The sequence below is a fragment of the Puma concolor genome, chromosome C1, assembly GCF_028749965.1.
Source record: "Puma concolor isolate L17-30 chromosome C1, mPumCon1.1.hap2, whole genome shotgun sequence".
Taxonomy (NCBI): domain Eukaryota; kingdom Metazoa; phylum Chordata; class Mammalia; order Carnivora; family Felidae; genus Puma; species Puma concolor.
The window spans coordinates 214,448,560-214,468,110 of NC_141674.1; the positions used below are offsets into that span (position 1 = coordinate 214,448,560).

At 40.5% G+C, this 19,551-nt stretch overlaps 1 protein-coding gene across 2 annotated transcripts in view; it reads left to right on the plus strand.

Annotated features, from left to right (window-relative positions):
• The window catches only part of CAB39 (calcium binding protein 39), an 89,194-nt gene that overhangs the window by 22,848 nt on the left and 46,795 nt on the right, over positions 1-19,551 (plus strand). Inside the window, exon 2 of one of the 2 annotated variants that reach the window (XM_086719897.1) lies at positions 14,809-14,964. In XM_086719897.1, the coding sequence (XP_086576023.1) occupies positions 14,851-14,964 (114 nt within the window). In that variant the 5' untranslated portion in view covers positions 14,809-14,850. Of the gene's footprint in view, positions 1-14,808; positions 14,976-19,551 lie in introns of those variants that run through there. The other variant, XM_086719896.1, reaches the window with a different exon arrangement.

A 19,551-nucleotide genomic window follows, 5' to 3' on the forward strand; every position in this document is an offset into this window, starting at 1 on the left:
TAATTAGTTGGTGATTAACTGGAGAAAGGTCATGAATTCATGTTATAGTAGATTTCTTGACCTTTTCCCCACTGCTAAGCAGTGCTAATGTAAAAGTTAACATGCTTTGTCAAACTGGATAATGTAGTGAGGTTTGTTAGATTAGATTCTCATAGAACATTATTTCAGAAAAGGATATTCATTGTTTAAATGTAAATAATGTCTGATACCTGTAAATATGGAATCTTACATTCGTATTCAGCATGCAGTTATAAGTCTGGTAGAGGCTCTGGAATTCATTAAGAGAAAGGTTGTCGATAAAGCTGTAAGAAAATGATTTGTGCATTAAATTTAAAAAGTTAAAATGAAAATGACAAAGTAGGATAACATATTTGCAAAAAAATAACAGCCAAAGAGATAATATTCATAATTATACAATATCCTACAAATCAGTAGGAAAAAGACATACTCCATACCCAGTAGACTGACGGGCAGTAGAGATGTACAGTTTTACTAAGAAAATGCACGTGGACAGTAGGCATGCAAATGTGTTCATTGTTACCAGTTATCAGCAATTCAAATAAAAAGAATTGCACTGATGAGAGGGGAAGGGAGAGGAGGAGGTCAAGAAAATAGCATTTTCTTTTTTTTTTTTTAATTTTTTTTTTTAACGTTTATTTATTTTTGAGACAGAGAGAGACAAAGCATGAATGGGGGAGGGTCAGAGAGAGGGAGACACAGAATCTGAAACCGGCTCTAGGCTCTGAGCTGTTAGCACAGAGCCTGACGTGGGGCTCGAACTCACGGACCGCGAGATCATGACCTGAGCCGAAGTCGGCCGCTTAACAGACTGAGCCACCCAGGTGCCCCGAAAATAGCATTTTCAATCTGACAAATCAGAAGGATTACTAGAGCCTGCTGTCAGTGAGCTGGTACACTGTTGATGGCAGTGTAAATTGGCATCCGCTTTTGGTACAAGTTAACAGTCTTCATGTTTTGACTCAGACTGCTGCCTTACCTGAGTCCCTCAGAATCTCCTTGGCTTGTTTTACTCTGGTACAGAACATTGTGTGGTCTTTTTGTGGCCAGAGAAACCCATTATTTACTTGTTCTTTATGAGACATGGCCTTATTTTTTTGGTAATTTTTTGTTAATGTTTTTATTTATTTTTGAGACAGGGAGAGACAGAGCATGAGCAGGGAAGGGGCAGAGAGAGAGAGGGAGACACAGAATGTGAAGCAGGCTCCAGGCTCTGAGCTGTCAGCACAGAGCCCGATGCGGGGCTCGAGCTCATGGACTGTGAGATCATGACCTGAGCTGAAGTCGGCCGCTTAACCGACTGAGCCACCCAGGCGCCCCATATGAGACATTGCCTTCTAAGGTGGGTAGGTCAGGGATCATTTCTTCAGAGTTGATAAAGATGAAGAACTGACACTTAATGCTCAGTGTCAGTCCTGAGTCCAGTACGTCTGGCTAGCAGAGGGAAGACAAGGAGTTTCTTTACCGTCACTCGTTTTACGTGACTTCCAGGGACAACTGGCCCCGGTACCTTAATACAAAGTAAAGCTGGGCAGATCTGAACACAATGGGGGGGGACATACAGGCGCCCAATAGAAATAAGACCTAAAGGCTGTGACATGAGTATTTCTGCTGAAATAGTTACAAAGCAGCCTGTCCTTTGGAGAAATGCGACAGTGACACCTTGCTGACTCAGTAAAGAGTTGTGTTGATCCAACAATTTCAGCTTTGAAATGTGTGTTTACTTTCATGATGAATTTAAAAGACATTGTTAAAGGTGTATTTTGCATGGAATTATTTATATAAAATATTAAGTTTTGCGAAGCTGTGTTCATGCAGAAAATTGAAACAAAAAGACATGGACCTTAATTTTTAAAACTCAACTTTATTTGTAATATTACTAAGCTGAGTTGAATTTGATATTCATTTAGTCACAAGTAGAAGAAAAACATTTTTTTTCACTGTTTATTTTTGAGAGAGAGAGGGAGAGAGCATGAACAGGGGAGGGCAGAGAGAGAGAGAGAGAGAGAGAGAGAGGGAGAGAGAGAGAGGGAGACAGAGGGAGATGCAGGACTTGAGCTCAGGAGCTGTGAGATCATGACCTGAGCTGAAATCAAGAGTTGACGCTCAACCAACTGAGCAACCCAGGCGCCTCTAGAAAAAAAAAAAAACATTAAAAAAAAATTTTTTTTTTGTTTAAGTTTATTTTGAGAGAGAGAGAGAGGAAAGCAGGGAGGGTCAGAGAGAGAGGAAAAAAGAGAGGAGAGAGAGAAAGAGAAGAGAGAGAATCCCAAGCAGGCTCTACACTGTCAGCGCAGAGCCTGACATGGGGCTTCAACCCACGAACCGTGAGACCATGACCTAAGTGGAAACCAAGAGTCAGATGCTTAACTGACTGAGCACCCCCCCCACCCCCCCAGGCATCCAAAGAAGAAAACCATTTTTAAGAGTACTCCCATTCATGGCATCTTGCTTTAGTCCTGAGCAAACCACGTTTCTTTTAATCAACAAAAGACATTTGAAAACTGCTACTGGGGCCAATATTCAACTGGAGCAAAGAACAAATATGTATTCAAAGAGCAAACTTTTTTCTGCAGAAGTGAAGTTACTAGTGTGTGTGCTGAAGGAAGTCCCAGAGCTCTGATCCGTGATACATTCTTAACTCCGAAGAGTTAATTTAGCCGTGTTCAGTTAAAATACTTCCCACTCTTTTAAGTGAATCCTGGAACTGTTTGAGTGATGTTCCTATATGCCCCACCTTTGTTTCAGAAAGGATTTAGCTTGAAATATTCTATTGTACTTAGTTGTCTTACTTTAATTATCTTATTTTAGTCTTGAAAGTCCATGTTGACTGTATGCTACTCTGGAATTACCACAGTACAACTTACCACAAGTAGTATGATTCTTTCAAGAAGTGTTTGAAATTTACCATGAGGTTCCTCTTTGCAAAATTAACACAGAGCTCTGTTGGTTTGTTTGTTTGTTTGTTTTTTAAATAAGATCTCATACTTTAAAGCAAGTTCTTGTAAAATTACTTTTCTAAAAATCAGCTACTTAAAGCAGAGCCCTCTCCTATAAGTATGTGTCTCTTGCTTTGTTACTCAAATATAGGATGAATTTTACCATTAGAGAATATTTCATAAGCATTCATAATTTGACATTTCCATGTTTAGTATAAAAGAAATTCTCAAGGATTAACAGCCTGTTTTAGAAGAACACAAAAGTGAAATTATTTCTAAACATCACTTTTACTAAGCCCATTTCATTAAGTACTCGTTGTATAATTTACTTAGAACAAAGGATGAGTGGATGGAGAAGCACGTGGTCACTCAGACGAATGCATGTGTTTGGGATACTAGTTCAAACTGGAGAGGAGTATACAGTTTTCATAGCCTGGCTCTCTATGCAGTGCATTTCTGATATTTAATAGAAAAGGAACTTGGGTTTTCAGTAATGACTAGTAAAAATCTTTTCCAAACCAAGTGAAACAGAGATATGGACCAGTTTTCATTTTGTGTGTTTTTTAGGGCTAGGGGACATTCAGGGGTATTCTTTTCACATTTATTTAACTCCGTAATCTTAGAGATTGCCTTTTGCCTATTTGATCAGAATTTTAAAAATCAATATTTTGTGAAAAGTGACTTGGTGAACATTTATTTCTAGATACTTATTAATTTATTACCGTTATGTTGTACATTTTTGTAATACTTCATCTGTATGTAAGATGAAAGGACAGATAGGGGTGCCTAGGTGGCTCAGTCAGTTAAGCGTCCGTCTGGCTCAGGTTGTGATCTCATGGTTCATGAGTTCAAGCCCCGAGTGCTGATAGCTCAGAGCCTGGAGCCTGCTTCGGATTCTATGTCTACCTCTCTCACTGCCACTCCCCTGCTCATGCTCGCTCTCACTCTCTCTCTCTCTCTCTCTCTCACTCTCACTCACTCTCTCTCTCAAATAAACATTAACAAAAGTTTTTTAAAGATGAAAGGACAGGTAAATACAAAGAGAATTTGGACTCAAGACACCTGCCTTGTATCCTGACTGACACACTCATTATAGGATCTCAGGGATAGCCTTTTCTGTGACTCGAAAGATGTATAAAAGTATTTACCATAGGATTCAAGAAGGTGGGAAGGGGTAAAGTGTTTGTAGTAAGAATACAAAAACACTGATTCGAAGGAATAGATGCACCCCTGTTTATTGCAGTGTTGTTTACAATAGCCAAATGATGGAAGCAGCGCAAGTTTCCATTGATAGATGAATGGATAAAGATCTGGTATATACGTACAATGGAATATTATTCAGCCATAAAAAAAGAATGAAATCTTGCCACTTGCAACGATATGGATGGAGCTAGAGAGTATAATGCTAAAGCAAAATGCTTAAGCCAGTCAGAGAAAGAGAAATACCGTATGATTTTACCCATATGTGGAATTTAAGAAACAAAACAGTTGAACAAAGGGGAAAGGAGAGAAAAACCAAAAACCAGACCCTTAACTATACAAACTGGTGGTTACCAGAGCGGAGGCTGGTGGGGGGATGGGGGTAATTAGGCGAAGGGGATTAAGGGTACACTTGATGAGCAGTGAGTAATACATGAAATTGTTGAATTGCTATCTTGTTCACCTAATATAACACTGCATGTTAACTACACTTGAATTAAGGAAAAAAATGTTTTGGAGAGCCTGGCTGGCTCAGTCGGTTAAGCATCCAACTTCGGCCCAGGTCATAATCTTGCAGTTCGTGAGTTCGAGCCCCATATCAGGCTCTGTGCTGATTAGCTCAGAGCCTGGAGCTGCTTCTGATTTTGTGTCTCCCTCTCTCTCTGCCCCTCCCCTACTGGCCCTCTGTCTCTGTCTCCCAAAAATAAATAAACATGAAAAAAAAAAGTGTCTGTAGACATTGGATTAGAGAATATACATCACAGTATAATGCACAAGTGATCAGTGCTGTTAAGTTCATTCTAGTTTAATGTTAAAGAAGCAATCCATGCAAAAAAAGTTGTGCGAATCAAAACAAGATAGTTCTACAGTTGTATCACCATCTTGGGAGCCCAGCAGTATTCCACGTTGGTTAATTATACCTTAATCCGTCACACTCTAATCAGAATTTTGCCATGTTTATATGGTAAATTAGAGTTGCTCAGTAAGTAGGGGTCCAGCTTTGTGCATAGCAACAGGTAAATTATAGGGACTTTCCTAGGATTTCCTGCTCACTTAACCTCCCAAACTATTTAGGTGGTGGCCCCTAACCCCTTTCAGGCTGGGTTTCAAATTAAAACTTTTTAGTTAACTCCTGGTTGTTTATGTATCAGTCATTTCTGTGGCCTTATTTGTTTTTGTTTTGAGAAGTGTTATTTCGGTTCCCTGTTAATAAATTTATCTGGAGTCTTGTACAAAGCATGTAACATGATGGGTAATACTCAGTTGGCTACCACAGGGCTTCCTGACTCTTTGGGGGTGATACATATATAAATAACAACAGCACAGCATCATCCGGATTTTAAAAGCTTAGAGTGTGAGAAAGGTGGGGACCTCCACTGTGGGATCTTCCTGGAGCGACTGGCATTTATCTGTGGTAGGGGGAGGGGCCAGGTTTTGGGCAAGTAGAGAAGTAACTGTGCTCCCAAGGAGGGGCTGCCCATGGTGGTATCGCTGTAGTTTCCCAAGGATTATTTGAAGGAAGGACACTGCATGTCAGCTTTTGAAGTCATTGCCCATGTACTTACTCTCTGTGAATGTTCTTCCTCCTCCTAGCTGCCTTCAACAGGAAAGTTTACTTATTGAACTGCAGGGGACAAAATGAACACGTGTAGATGGGAACAGTGCAGTAAGAGAGCTCTGAGGCTCTGTAAAGGAGAATGTGTTGTTTTTAAGTCAGAAACATGGATTAAGGTGGTCGTCTGCAGTTAACACATACATTTTGGATGTTTTGGCAGATAAGAGGGGAAAAGCAAAGCACAGGAGACAGGTAGTTCTTCAGAATAGGAACTTTTCCTTATTACTCATCTTTTTAAAATTATGAAAATGTTCAAGCATATACAAATAGGCTGTAGTATAATGAATCTCCTGTTTCAACAGTGATTAATACTTCGCTAGCCTTGTTTCCTCTATCTGCTCCCCCCCCCCGCACACACACACCACCACCACCTTACTCTTAGGGAATATTTTAAAGGAAATCTCAAATCACTCAAACTTTGGTATGTGTGTCTAACTGAGGATATTTTTTCCTATCTACTCTTGTCTGCTGTACACAAACAAGATGAGCCTGGGACATGTTGGTTAGACTGTCTACTATAGTCCAGTATGATACCTGACAGAATTAACAGTGATTCCTTAATTATGTCCAGTGTATAATTTTTCTGATTGCCAATATATCATTTTTAAAAGTTGGTTTATTTGAATCAGGGTCCAGAGAAGGTCCATATATTTGACGATGTCTTGTGAGTGTCTCACTATTTAATATTCTCTGCTTCTCACCTCACCCTGCCTTATGCTCTTTAATCTGTTGGAGAAAACCAGTTATTTGACTTGTCCCTTGTTCTGGGCTTGACTTACTGCTTCCTAGTGATGTTGTTTAACTTGTTCCTTTAGGCTGGTGGCTCTAGAAACTTGGTTAGATTCAGATTTTTTGTTTCTAGTAGGGGAAAGGAAATCAAATTTTTATAGATGGAACTTTGTATTTCCTATTGCATTATGTCATGAGACAGATTGATGTCTGGTTGTCCTATTTTTAGCAATAGATGAGTGTTTTCCAAGTTGTCAGCTCCAGTGTATCCATTATGAAGTTCTCCCTCACCCTTTCACTTGTGATTTTAATGGCCATTGATGTTTGTTGCCTAGATCCATTATTTCGTAAGGATTACAAAATGGTAATTTTCAATTTTTCTTCCTACATTTAGTACGTTTATGTGAATCTTCTATAAAGAACTTTTCCTTGCCACCTATTTGGTTACCTTCAAATACAGGCTATATAGAAGAGACAGGATAAATGCGCTGTTCCCTTCATTTACCAGTTTTGAGGGTATTGTGGTGTTGCTCTCGCAGGCTCTAAGGTGACTACTAAATTTTCTTTTTTAGTACCATAATTTTCATAGATTTTAATGTTTTACTTCTATTAATTATATATACTTATATTACTATTAAGTATATACGCAAAGGTTCAATTTGTGTACCAATTCATTGTAGTCATTTTCCCTTTTTATGCCCCAATTGTATCATCTTTGGCCTGTGGAAGCCTACTCAGATTGGCTCCTGTGTCTTTTTTTGTATGAACCCATTCATTCATCTTTGCTTTCTGAAGTAACTAACATGTCCCAGGCTACTCTTGTGTATTTCCTGCTCCTTCATGGAGACCTGATTCCTCTATGAGAAATGATCTTGTATTATTTTTTTTTTTTTTTTTTTTAATTTTAGAGAGCGTAAGTGAGGGCAAAAGGGCAGAGGGGGGAGAGAGAGAGAATCTTAAGCAGGCTCTATTCTCACTGCAGAGCCCAATGTGGGGCTCGATCCCACAACCCCAGGATCATGACCTGAGCTGAAATCAAGAGTTTCTGGGTATACAGCAATGAATGAATGAAACCAGTGAAGTCCTTGTTTTCATAGGACTTATTTTAACAGGAGCAGATAAACATATGTCAGTTTATGGTGATAAGTACTGGAAGAGCAATGAAGCAAGATAAGGAGATGAGAGTAGGGGAGAGGTGCTATTTTGGAAACAGTGGTCTGGGAAGGCCCTATTCATATGGTGTCATTTGAGTAGAAGTGTGGGTAAAATGAGGGAGAGAGCCACAGGGATTTGAGCTGAAAGCTCTCCTTAGACAGTGTGGGGAATGTACATAGGCCTGGCCCAGGAATTCAAGCCAGGGAGTGTAGCTAATGTCTGGGGTGTAAGAGACAAGAATAGAAAGGCGTGGATCACAATGAACCTTATATGCCTTGGTCAGGAGTTTGGATTTTATTCTGAGTGAAATGGGAAGTCATCGGGGGAAGTTTTGAACAGGGAAGGGACAGTGCTTTATAAACTGTGACGTGCATGAGAGATCATACAAATAATTTCAGTACTATTACAACTACAACCCTCTGGTTTACCATCTAGGCTATAAAAGAGTATCAGTTTGACTCCTGAATAGTACCCAGTTTTGAACACTGTTGGCCCCTGCAAGGTATATTAATTGCAAAACACACTCCAAAGTCTTGTATCTCTTGGACACTTAATTTTGGTTTTGATATAGTTAATGATGATCTATGTATGTATTTGGTGGCTTTGGTAATTAACCAAAGGTCCAAATGCTTCTTAAAGCTGTTCATGGTTTATTTTAATAGAGGTAAGTTATTGCATCTTATTTACAGCTAAGAAGGGCCTGTAGCCTTTTCATCCAAAAGCTGAATCAAAACTTGGAAGATGCAGGTTTAAAAAGACGAATAAGGGGCGCCTGGGTGGCGCAGTCGGTTAAGTGTTCGACTTCAGCCAGGTCACGATCTCGCGGTCCGTGAGTTCGAGCCCCGCGTCAGGCTCTGGGCTGATGGCTCAGAGCCTGGAGCCTGCTTCCGATTCTGTGTCTCCCTCTGTCTCTGCCCCTCCCCCCTTCATGCTCTGTCTCTCTCTGTCCCAAAAATAAATAAACGTTGAAAAAAAAAAAAAATTAAAAAGACGAATAAGATCACTCATTTTATATTGCTGTCCAATCTGTGTAGATACCTTTTTTTTTTTTACCCATTTTTCATTCTAGAAATGGTCACAAATCAGATTTTATTTATTTTTAAATTTTTAAAAAAATGTTTGTTTATTTGTGGGGGGGGGGGGGGAGGGAGACCCAGAATCGGAAGCAGGCTCCAGGCTCTGAGCTGTCAGCACAGAGCCTGATGCAGGGCTCAAACTCATGAACTGCGAGATCATGACCCGAGCTCAAGTCAGACACTTAACCAACTAAGCCACCCAGGCACCCCACAAATCAGATGTTAGGAGAAACAAAAAACCCCGCATAACTATCCTTTATTATTATTTATTCAAATTTTACCATATGCAGATGCTGTGCTAATAAGCATATTCAAACATATAATGTAATTCTTGTGCTAAGTTGTAAGGTAAGCTAATTTTCTCATTTTAGAGATGTGGAAAAGGGTCTCAAAAGTCTAAGCTAAGGCATGAGGCAGTCAGGATCTGAACCCAGGTTATCTTTAAAGCTGTGTAATTATGCAAGCTGGTGCAGCCACTTTAGAAAACAGTGTGGAGGTTCCTCAAAAAATTAGAACCAACTACCCTACGACCCAGCAATAGCACTAATAGGAATTTATCCAAGGGATACAGGAGTGCTGGTTCATAGGGGCACGTGTACCCAAATGTTTATAGCAGCACTTTCAACAATAGCCCAAGTATGGAAAGAGCCTAAATATCCATCAGCTGATAAATGGATAAAGAAGACGTGGTTTATATATACAAGGGAATACTACTTGGCAGTGAGAAAGAACGAAATCATGCCATTTGCAGCAACATGGATGGAACTGGAAGGTACTATGCTGAGTGAAATAAGTCAGAGAAGGACGGATATCGTATGTTCTCAATTCATATGTGGATCTTGAGAAACTTAACAGAAGACCATGGGGGAAGGGAAGGGGGAAAAAAGTTACAACAGAGAGGGAGGGAGGCAAACCGTAAGAGACTCTTGAATACAGAGAACAAACCGAGGGTGAATGTAGGGGTGGGGGAGAGGGGAAAATGAGTGATGGGCATTGAGGAGGGCACTTGTTGGGATGAGCACTGGGCATTGTAGGTAGGCAGTGAACCACGGGAATCTACCCCAAAACCAAGAGCACACTTTACACACTATATGTTAGCCAATTTGACAATAAATTATGTTAAAAAATTAAAAAAAAAAATAAAGCTGTGTAATTAACCACTGTGCTTTATATACTTGCCCCACACTACTATATGGATAGTCTGGCATGTTTTAGATATTGAGTATTAATTTGAAGTAAGTAACACTAACTGTAGAAGCAGGAGGTGAGGTCTCAGAGCCAGCTGTCTAAAAATGGGTTAAGTGTGCAGTACATTCCACACTTCTCACGACTGCTTGATTTACCTTAGCAGCCGTGTGTGCAAGTCTTGTTGTGTGTGGGACTATTTGTCAATTTTCAGTTTTTGCATTTGACCACCAAGTTTATGAGTCAGATCTAACAGTATGTTAGTATAGAATCCCATTAACTCAGCTGTCTAGGAATGTGTTGTCATTCAGCAGCTTCTCATTATTGTCTCTAAACACATACACCCACATCCATACACACCAGAATTCTGTCTTCTGTAGAGCAGGTGCCCTTGATGCCTTTAGCTTGTGGCGTAGTGCATAGTTGGTATTTAAATGAATGGATGTCCTAATCAGTGGCTTATGGACCATTTGACTACTTTTCGGTATTTGTCAATACACAGGTGAATAGAGTTAGCTACAGTTAGGAGGGTGTCCGCACAAGCCAAAACAGATTGCCTAAGAAGGGCAGTGCCCAGCAATGCTAACTCTAATTATGTTAGACTTTTATTTTCCCAGTAGGTGTTCTGTATGTTCTCCAGCACTTTCTTGGGGGTGGAACATTGTACTTTTCAGAGCATTCACATAACAGAACAGTGATGTGCAGTTTTTGTTCTTTGTAAGAAATTAAGTGACCGTTTCTAGTATCATCTGGTCTCTGTTTGAAGAAGAGAGTAGACTCCCAGTACGAACGACCACAGACATGGAGCAAGTAATAAAAAGGAGAATGTACGACAGACTGTTAATACCTGTTGTCTCTGTAGGCTTTGCAGGTGATTTTCACTGTCTGCCTTGTGTAGTGCTTCAGTGTTTGCATTTTGCTAATGAATAATGTAACCATTTCTTAAAAACTAGAAGTATGACTCTCGGTGGCTGACATAGATGCAGAAGTAGATAGAAAGACTTTCATTATTCTGATCCCTAGCCGAACCCCACACCCCCAAGAATATATAGAATCTAGCTGAAGGCTATGCTTATGTGAACAACAGCACAGAAATTGTTTTTGGTTTTGTTTTTTTTGTTGTTGTTGTTATGTGTGTGTGTGTGTGTGTGTGTGTGTGAGAGAGAGAGAGAGAGAGAGAGAGAGAGTGATTTGTGGTCCCAATCATTGTGTGAATGAGATTTCCCAAAACATCCCCTAAAAGTGATATATTGGCCCCATTGACAACCACTGCCCTATGTGGAGAATAGTGAAGATCTACATTTGGTGTCTGTAGGATAGAGATTTAGAAAGTAGAATTGACCGAAACTGTGAATTGATCACATATGGAAGAGTTAACAAGTGGAAAGAGTGGTATGATGACTGGGTTTTGTGACTGGGTGAACCATGGATTCATTCACTGTGAAGGGGAACTTAGAAACAGGACTTGGGGTGAGGTTTGAGTTGCCTGGAGGACATTTATAGAGAATAGTAGTTGGAAATGTAGTCCATTTGGTTGGAGCAGGAAATGGGTTTCAGGTTATTGAAACCATGGGTAGGTGAGATCAATCAGAGAATACAGAGTAAGAACACAGCTGAGGGTGGAACCCTGAAGGACATCAACATTGGAGTAGAGATGAGTCACTGAATTAAATGCAGAAAGAAAGGGCATTCAGAGAGAAAGGAAAACAAAAACTAAGGGAGAGCAGTGCATAGAAGCTAAGGGGTATGCAGTGCTACATGTTCACATAGATTCCTTTCGTGCAGCTTTAGTGTGCAATTCCATAAATGTTAATTTTAATATGAAACTAGTATGTTTAATTATTTCCCACCCCACCCTTCCCCCAATCCCTCAAAATTTCAAGCTAAATTTCCCCTCCAAGTCTTCTTTATCTTTGGGATTCAAGCATATACCGCTGTTTGTTTACCATCAGGAGCAAGCTTATCTCCACTTTGAGGTTTGTAGGTATGGGTTTCCACAGCCCTCTTTAGAATCCTAACAGTGGTCGGTTTTCTCCCAATCGCAATAATAATTTTGACTCAGTCCAAAGAATCCTGCTGAGGTGTATTATGAGCCCAAAACATACATACACATATATATATGTATTTTTTTTTTTGAGGGACAGAGGAAATTTGTATTTGAAAGCTAAATGAATTTTTCAATTGTAATATATATTTTTGTCTATCTCTTTCATGATCTCCAGTTTTGTCCAAAACATAGTTTAGGCAGTTTTAAAACAGTATTAAGAAATACTTTGAACATACACAAAAGCTGAGTAACAATGAAAATCCATATATCCACCATCTAGATTTAAAAATTAAGATTCTTACCATATTTGCAAATGTGGCACTCGGGCTTAGTAGCAGTTGGCATCTTCTGGGAACAGAAAGGACCTCAGTGTGGCTGGACCTCTATGATAAAGGTCAGGATGCTGGGCCATGAGTTGGAGATGGGCAAAGCCTAGGAGGGCCATGGTAGGAATTTGTATTTTATTATAAGGGCGGTGAAGAGTTATCGAAGGGCCTTCGCCAGTGGGCTCTTGTTACTGGTCCCTAAAACTCCCTCAGATATTTGTAATGAAATACTGCTGATGATAAAGGAGGAAGAAGGAAAACAGGAAAGATAGGTAGATTGTTATGGTGAAAGGTGTCTCTTAACCATGTTAATGCTTGTTTAACCATTGCTGCTTCCAGCCTGGTTATGTCCATACTCTTGGGATTGTCAGTTCCAAAACTCAGGCATAGACATATGCCTGTGTGTTTCACATCCTTCAAGGATCTTGCTGAGGAGTGTCCACTTCTTGTTTTTAGTACAGGAAATGCTAACTGTATTTCCTCAAAGCACAGTCTTACTAGTGTATATGTTCTGCAAAATCTTGGCTGCATAGTATACTAATTAAAAAAGGAATGATTGTATCATGCTTCCTCCTTCCCTCACAGAAGCATTTTATATGTGTTATCTTCACCAGCTGTACTCTTTCTGCTCTGACGAGTATTTGGTTTATGGTAGAACCTTTTAAAACCCCCTTTGCCCTGGAAAGTCACTTCTTCCACCACTGAGCCCAAGCTGAAAATATCTCTGTTGCATAGCACCATAACACTTCCTGCAAAATACCATTAAACTCTTCCCACCCTCCACCCAACATTGACTGGTAGCATCGTTGCTATTATTTGCAGAGTACAAATAGGAAAGATTGCATTTTCAGAGGATTTACTGTGATTCTGAGTCCACTGTGTTTATGGAAAAGCATCTGCATTACTCCCTACCCCCTCAAACAACAAAAGGTTAAAAAGAAAATAATGGAAAAGAGTGACCACGATTTATGTACCATCTAGCCAGGTAATCAGATAATGTAACAGCCACTTGGGATAACTCACCTATAAAATCCAAACTTCTTATCATAGAAAAGATATTTAGAAACGAATGTATTCATCTTTGGTTTTTGAAAACCTGTGTTTGAGGACGTATCTCTTTTGTTAATGGAGATGTGGTTTTAATGCGATCAAAGAAGGATTTACAGTCTGGTAGGAAGTGAGCTATATAGGTGATATTTGGGTGTAAAGATTGGTCAGGACAGATCATATCAAAACATGTCAAGAATTAACATACATGTTCATGATTTAATTGTAGGCTTAACATTGACCTTCATTTGCATGCTGTTTCCCCCTATATGTTTATTTGTAAACAGGTCACTGTATCTCAAACCCTGGAGAAAAAAACATTTAAATACTTTATTCAAATAAAGTCTTAGGCAAAGCTCAAAAGAAGTATTAATGATGCTGTGCAGTGGAGATATTTTATGTTCACATGTGGGAAAAAAAGTTATCTTTTGGTATCTCCATGAGGTCGTTTAATGTCTGTGAATATAGCTTCTTTCCATTTAGTAAAAGAAATTGTAAGTTCTGACCGGTTCCCGAGTTACTTTCCATTGTTTGTCTTGTTAACTTTGTTTTCTCGTGGTGACTTCTAGTGGATGTCCTCCTTTTACATGATATAATATTGTGGTTTATGTGGTTGGAATGTTGTTTTCTGCTGCCCATAAAAAATTAAGAACTTCCAGAAGTTCATTACCCCAAGGGTTTTATCCAGTGAGTTCCTTCACAGGAGATAGTCCTATCCAGGCAGAAAGAGTACATAAGGGACTTGAGGACCCGCTGGGAGATTTGCCCAAGGCTCTGTCCAAGATTCTCCAACTCAGAGACCCTGACTGACTGAAGAGAAGGTGGTGGGTGCCCCCAAGGTGCTTAGGAGGAAACAGCATGAACACAGGCCAGGGCATATCTGGAGAGACCTAGATAGTGAGCCTGTTGCTAGTGCTGTTTGGCTAAGCTCCTTACCTAGCTTTTTGCCTCAGTTTCCTCAACCGTAAGAGATACCTATTAATTAGAGGTACCGTGTGGTAATTAAGGACACTTTGGATTGAGATAGACCTGAGCTGGTTTTACTGCTTGGTACCTTGAGCCAGTTTCTTGACCTCATTAAAGTTTACCTGTAAATGGGAGTAATAATGTCCCTCGGGGAATTGTTTGAAAAGATCCCATAAGATGATGAATTAAAGTGCTTAGCGTGGGGCCTGGCAGTACGAGTTGCCCTACTCACCAGCACCAGCATGTTCCTCCTCAAGTGGGTGGTTAGGGGAGCAGGTGATAAAAAAGGTGTTTCGAGAGGTACGAAACATTCTGTAATTCTAAGATCTCTCTGCATCATCATTTCCTGTGTATATTTGTAGGTTTCCTCGTTCCTACTCACTTTGCAAGTCTTGTCGTAAAATAACTCTCTCAGACAGTGGGTTTCTTCCCAGATTAGGGTTTAGAAAGTATGTCTTCTGTTGACCCCACTTCTTCTCACTTGTGCCTTGTACTGTGCCCCCAGGTGAAGCAGGCAGAGCGCAGCGAGGCATCTGTCGCTGCCGCCATGCCGTTCCCATTTGGGAAGTCTCACAAATCCCCAGCAGACATTGTGAAGAACCTGAAGGAGAGCATGGCTGTTCTGGAAAAGCAAGACATTTCTGACAAAAAAGCAGAAAAGGTATGCATTTGGTTTTATGTTATATTTTCAATCTTTTGATTAGGAGCAAATGTAAGACAGATTATGAAGTGATTTTAAAAGATCAGTAAATCCCAATTTGGGTTTATTTGGGGTTTTAAAATAGAGTCTTCAAATGGCATTTGCTGCTGCCTAAACACCACATACTTTCTTGCATACTGCCATCCAACAGATCGCTTTCTCACTTTTCTCTCAGTTTTTCATTTCAGGTTCTCAAATTTATTTAATTTGGTGGGGAGGAGGGTTCATTGTTGAAGTGGTTTATCTGATCAGTGTTTCCACCTGTGGTCTTCTTGGAGCAGCATCTCTCCCAGTTTCCTTTCTGTGTTCCTTGTATCCATGACAAGTGTCTCCCTCTGTCCAGTCACCATAGTCCAAAACCTGGCTTTTATCCTGATCTGTCTCCTTCCCTTTTTTTTTTTTTTTATGTTTATTTATTTTTGAGAGAGAGAGAGAGACAGAGCACGAGCTGGGGATGGGCAGAGAGAGAGGGAGACACAGAATCTGAAGCAGGATCCAGGCTCTGAGCTGTCAGCACAGAGTCCGATGTACTTGAACTCGCAGACCATGAGATCATGACCTGAGCCGAAGTCAGATAAACCAACTGAGTCACCCAGGCACCCCTTCTCCTCCTCCTTTAAAATGTCATCTTCGTGAAATACTATGAATCCTACTTCCTAAGGGATTAGGAATTGATCCTGACTGCCATTCCCACTTGATGAAGATCCTCATGACCTCTCTTATGGACCTTAGCAGTAGTGTCCTTAATGCTCTTTCTAAAATATCTCCCCTGCTTTAAACCTTCAGTGCAGACTCCTCGCATAGCACACAAGACCCTTCATGACCTGGTCTCTGCTTTTCTAGGCGATTTTCAACCCTTCTCCCCACTATTCTGTGAGCTCTAGCAATCTCAGCTTGCCTCTGTCCACTAGAGCAACTAAAGCAAATGATCAGCTATACCATTTTTAATGCCTTTGTCTTGTCCACCCCCTTGGATTTTCACCCCAGCCCCCATTCATCTTTCAGAACCACTCCATACCTCTCTTTTTCCTAGATGGCTTCCCAGAATACTCCCTTTGCTTCCTCATGCTTGCCCCCTAAAACAAATCTCTACCTTTTGGTCACCTCCTTTGGAAATGCCAGCACTGCCTCCATCTTTGAACATGATTTTATTTGTGTTGTATTTTTTCTCTCTTATTAGAACATGAGCTCTTTGACTCCAGTGTTATTTCTGGCCCACCTGTGCCCTCCACAGTACCTGTCTACCTATCCATGGGCTGGATACCTGCTGTCTCTTGAATGAGTATTTGACTGGAATGACCTCTTCCACCCTATTGTTTATTTTAGGAGGTTGTTTCCTCTCTTGGGTTGAATAGTAGACTGCTTAACTACTACCATCTTTTTAAGATGTGGTTTACCTGTGTTCCTATAAAAAAACGAAGTTCACACCCATGGGATTAAGATTTGTTACAGGCTATTGAGTTAATCTATCTTTCTGTCATTGGAAGCAATGTAGGAGTGCCTGGGTGGTTCAGTCAGTTAAGCATCTGACTTGGGCTCAAGTCATGATCTCATGGTTCATGAGTTTGAGCGCTGCATCGGGCTCTGTGTTGTCAGTGCAGAGCCTGCTTCAGATCCTCTGTCTCCCTCTGTCTCTCTCAACCCTTGCCCCCGCCCCCAGATAAATATTTAAAACCAAAGAAGCAATCTAAAATTAGTAAAATTTTTTTATAATTCAACTTTAGATCTTTCATGGAAATTCTAGACAGTTTCTTGCATTCCCATTGTAAGATAATAGATAAATGTTTATGATATGATAAAACTTTTTTAAAAATTCGGGTGTAACAGATGATAGCTAGATTTTCATATTTGTGTTTGCATTCACTCTGATGTCATATGTTCCTTGGTTGAAGTTATAAAGTCTGGCCTTATACAGATGTATGGGTGGAAAAAGGAGGTGTGTTTTAATAGCCTTTCAGATAATTCTGAATATTTTTTTTTTTAATTTTTTTTCAACGTTTATTTATTTTTGGGATAGAGAGAGACAGAGCATGAACGGGGGAGGGGCAGAGAGAGAGGGAGACACAGAATCAGAAACAGGCTCCAGGCTCTGAGCCATCAGCCCAGAGCCTGACGCGGGGCTCGAACTCATGGACCGCGAGATCGTGACCTGGCTGAAGTCGGACGCTTAACCGACTGCGCCACCCAGGCGCCCCAGATAATTCTGAATATTTTTTGATAGCCACACCAAAATTCAACAATTGATAGTTCCTTGGGGCACCTGGGTGGCCTAGTTGGTTAAGCTTATGATTCTTGGTTTCGTCTCAGATCATGATCTCACGGTTTCATGAGTTCAAGCCCCACCTCAGGCTCTGAACTGGCAGCACAGAGCCTGCTTAGGATTCTCTCTCTCCCTCTGTCTCTTCCCCTCCCCCACACGTGCTGTCTCTGTCTCTCTCAAAATAAATAAACAAAAATCTTTAATAAAAAAGGAAAAAAACCCAATTGATAGCTCCTTGATTGTAATAGAATCTGAAAGTATATAAATAAACTTTTCATACTCTGCATTTTGAAAAGATTTTTTTTTTTTTTTTTGAGAGAGGGCGCAAGTGAGCAAGGGGCAGAGAGAGAGGGGGAGAATTCCAGGAGAGAAAGAGAGAGGGGGGAGTGGGAGACAGAAGCAGGGCTCACCCTAAGCAGGGTTTGAGCTCACCGGAAGCAGGGCTCATGCTCACCCACTGTGGGACTCGAACTCAGGAACCGTGGGATCATGACCTAAGCCGAAGTCAGATGTTTGACTGAGCCACCCAGGCACCCTGAAAAGATCTTTTATCCATGCATGATTTTGTAACATGCATTGATCATTTAGAAAGTGTTGGATCACTGATGTATACACATCTTCCAAATATTGACACATTATACAATTTCAAAAATTCACATTTTTAAGTATTACCACTAATCCCATCAGAAAAGTCTGGAAGTACTGGAAAGTGGTCAGACTTATGCATGTTGTATTCAGATTTCAGAATTCAAATTGGGCAGCAGATACTATAGGGTGTTTTCCTTAAAGTGACAAGCTCTCACTTCATTCATTTTTGAGAAAATGTCTGCTAAATATCTAAGCCTGAATGATTTGTCAGTTTTTCTTTCACGTTAAAATGATGTTCCATTAAAAAAGTGGCTTATTCAGCTTGTAGCTCTGTCATACAATTACTTTTCCTTAAGACAACCCATTTACTTTATTTTTTTTTTCCAACGTTTTTTATTTATTTTTGGGACACAGAGAGACAGAGCATGAACGGGGGAGGGGCAGAGAGAGAGGGAGACACAGAATCGGAAACAGGCTCCAGGCTCTGAGCCATCAGCCCAGAGCCCGACGCGGGGCTCGAACTCACAGACCGTGAGATCGTGACCTGGCTGAAGTCGGACGCTCAACCGACTGTGCCACCCAGGCGCCCCATAACCCATTTACTTTAATAAGGGGCAGAAGGTGTTTTACGTATACTCCCTGTATTTATCACACCAAATGTTAAAAAGACGTGTACTCAAATATCAAAATTTAATAAAATGAATATTTTTTCTGCTTTCCCATGACATTCTAAAGCAAAATTTTAAACTGAGTACATGGTGATGAAGATGGCAATGATGGCCGGTACAGTTTGTTGTCCCCGCCTTGACTCAGGCTAGAGGGTCAGCACTGTCAGTGCAAATGGCAATTCAGCCGAAAAAGGCAAATGTGTTTTATTGATTGAAAACAGTTCTGACCTCCTGGGCCTCTTGAAAGGGTCTCAAGGGTCCACAGGAGTCCATGCTTTGACATCTGTGGTAGTCGACTGAAGGTGTGTGGGTGTGTGGAGGGTGGCAGCAGGTAGGGGGAGTGTCCTAACTTAGACGGGCTATATGAGGAGGTGGCACTGGAGGTGAGTCCTGTCAGTTATAGAAAGCATGCTTAGTCTCCATTAGAATCCATATTATCTACTTGACTAAACCAGTGGTTGTCAACCAGGGGCAGTTTGCCTTCTGTGGGACATTTGGCAATGTCTAAAGACATTGTTGGTTTTAATCTGTGTTGGAGCACAGGCTGCTACTGGCATCTAGTTAGGAAAGGCCAGAGATGCTGCTAAACGTGGGACAGCCTCCCACAACAAGGAGTTACCTGGCCCCGAATATCCATAACACCAAGGCTGAGAGCTATTTCTTTAAACCTTAGCAAGAATAGACCTCCTGCTATTAGGATAAACAAAGCAAAGGAAAATGGTTGAATTTATGAAAAATAAATTTCAGTGGAAAGGGACAACTCTGAAAGGCAACTTGTGGAAATTACTTTTTCTGAAATAGATTAAGAAGAGGGAGGAGAACCCTGCAATTTCCCAATTCACCTTGTTATCAACATTCAAAAGGTAGTAGCAACTGATGCAAATGGCAAAAAAGGGAACAGAGACCTGAAAATAAATGGAAAGGTGAAAATCTAACCACTAAATTAAAAACCGTGAAAAACAACTTTGACCTCATACTTAAGACTGAAAGCTTGAAGGTAGTCCCATAAAACCAGAGTGCTTGCTATGACTT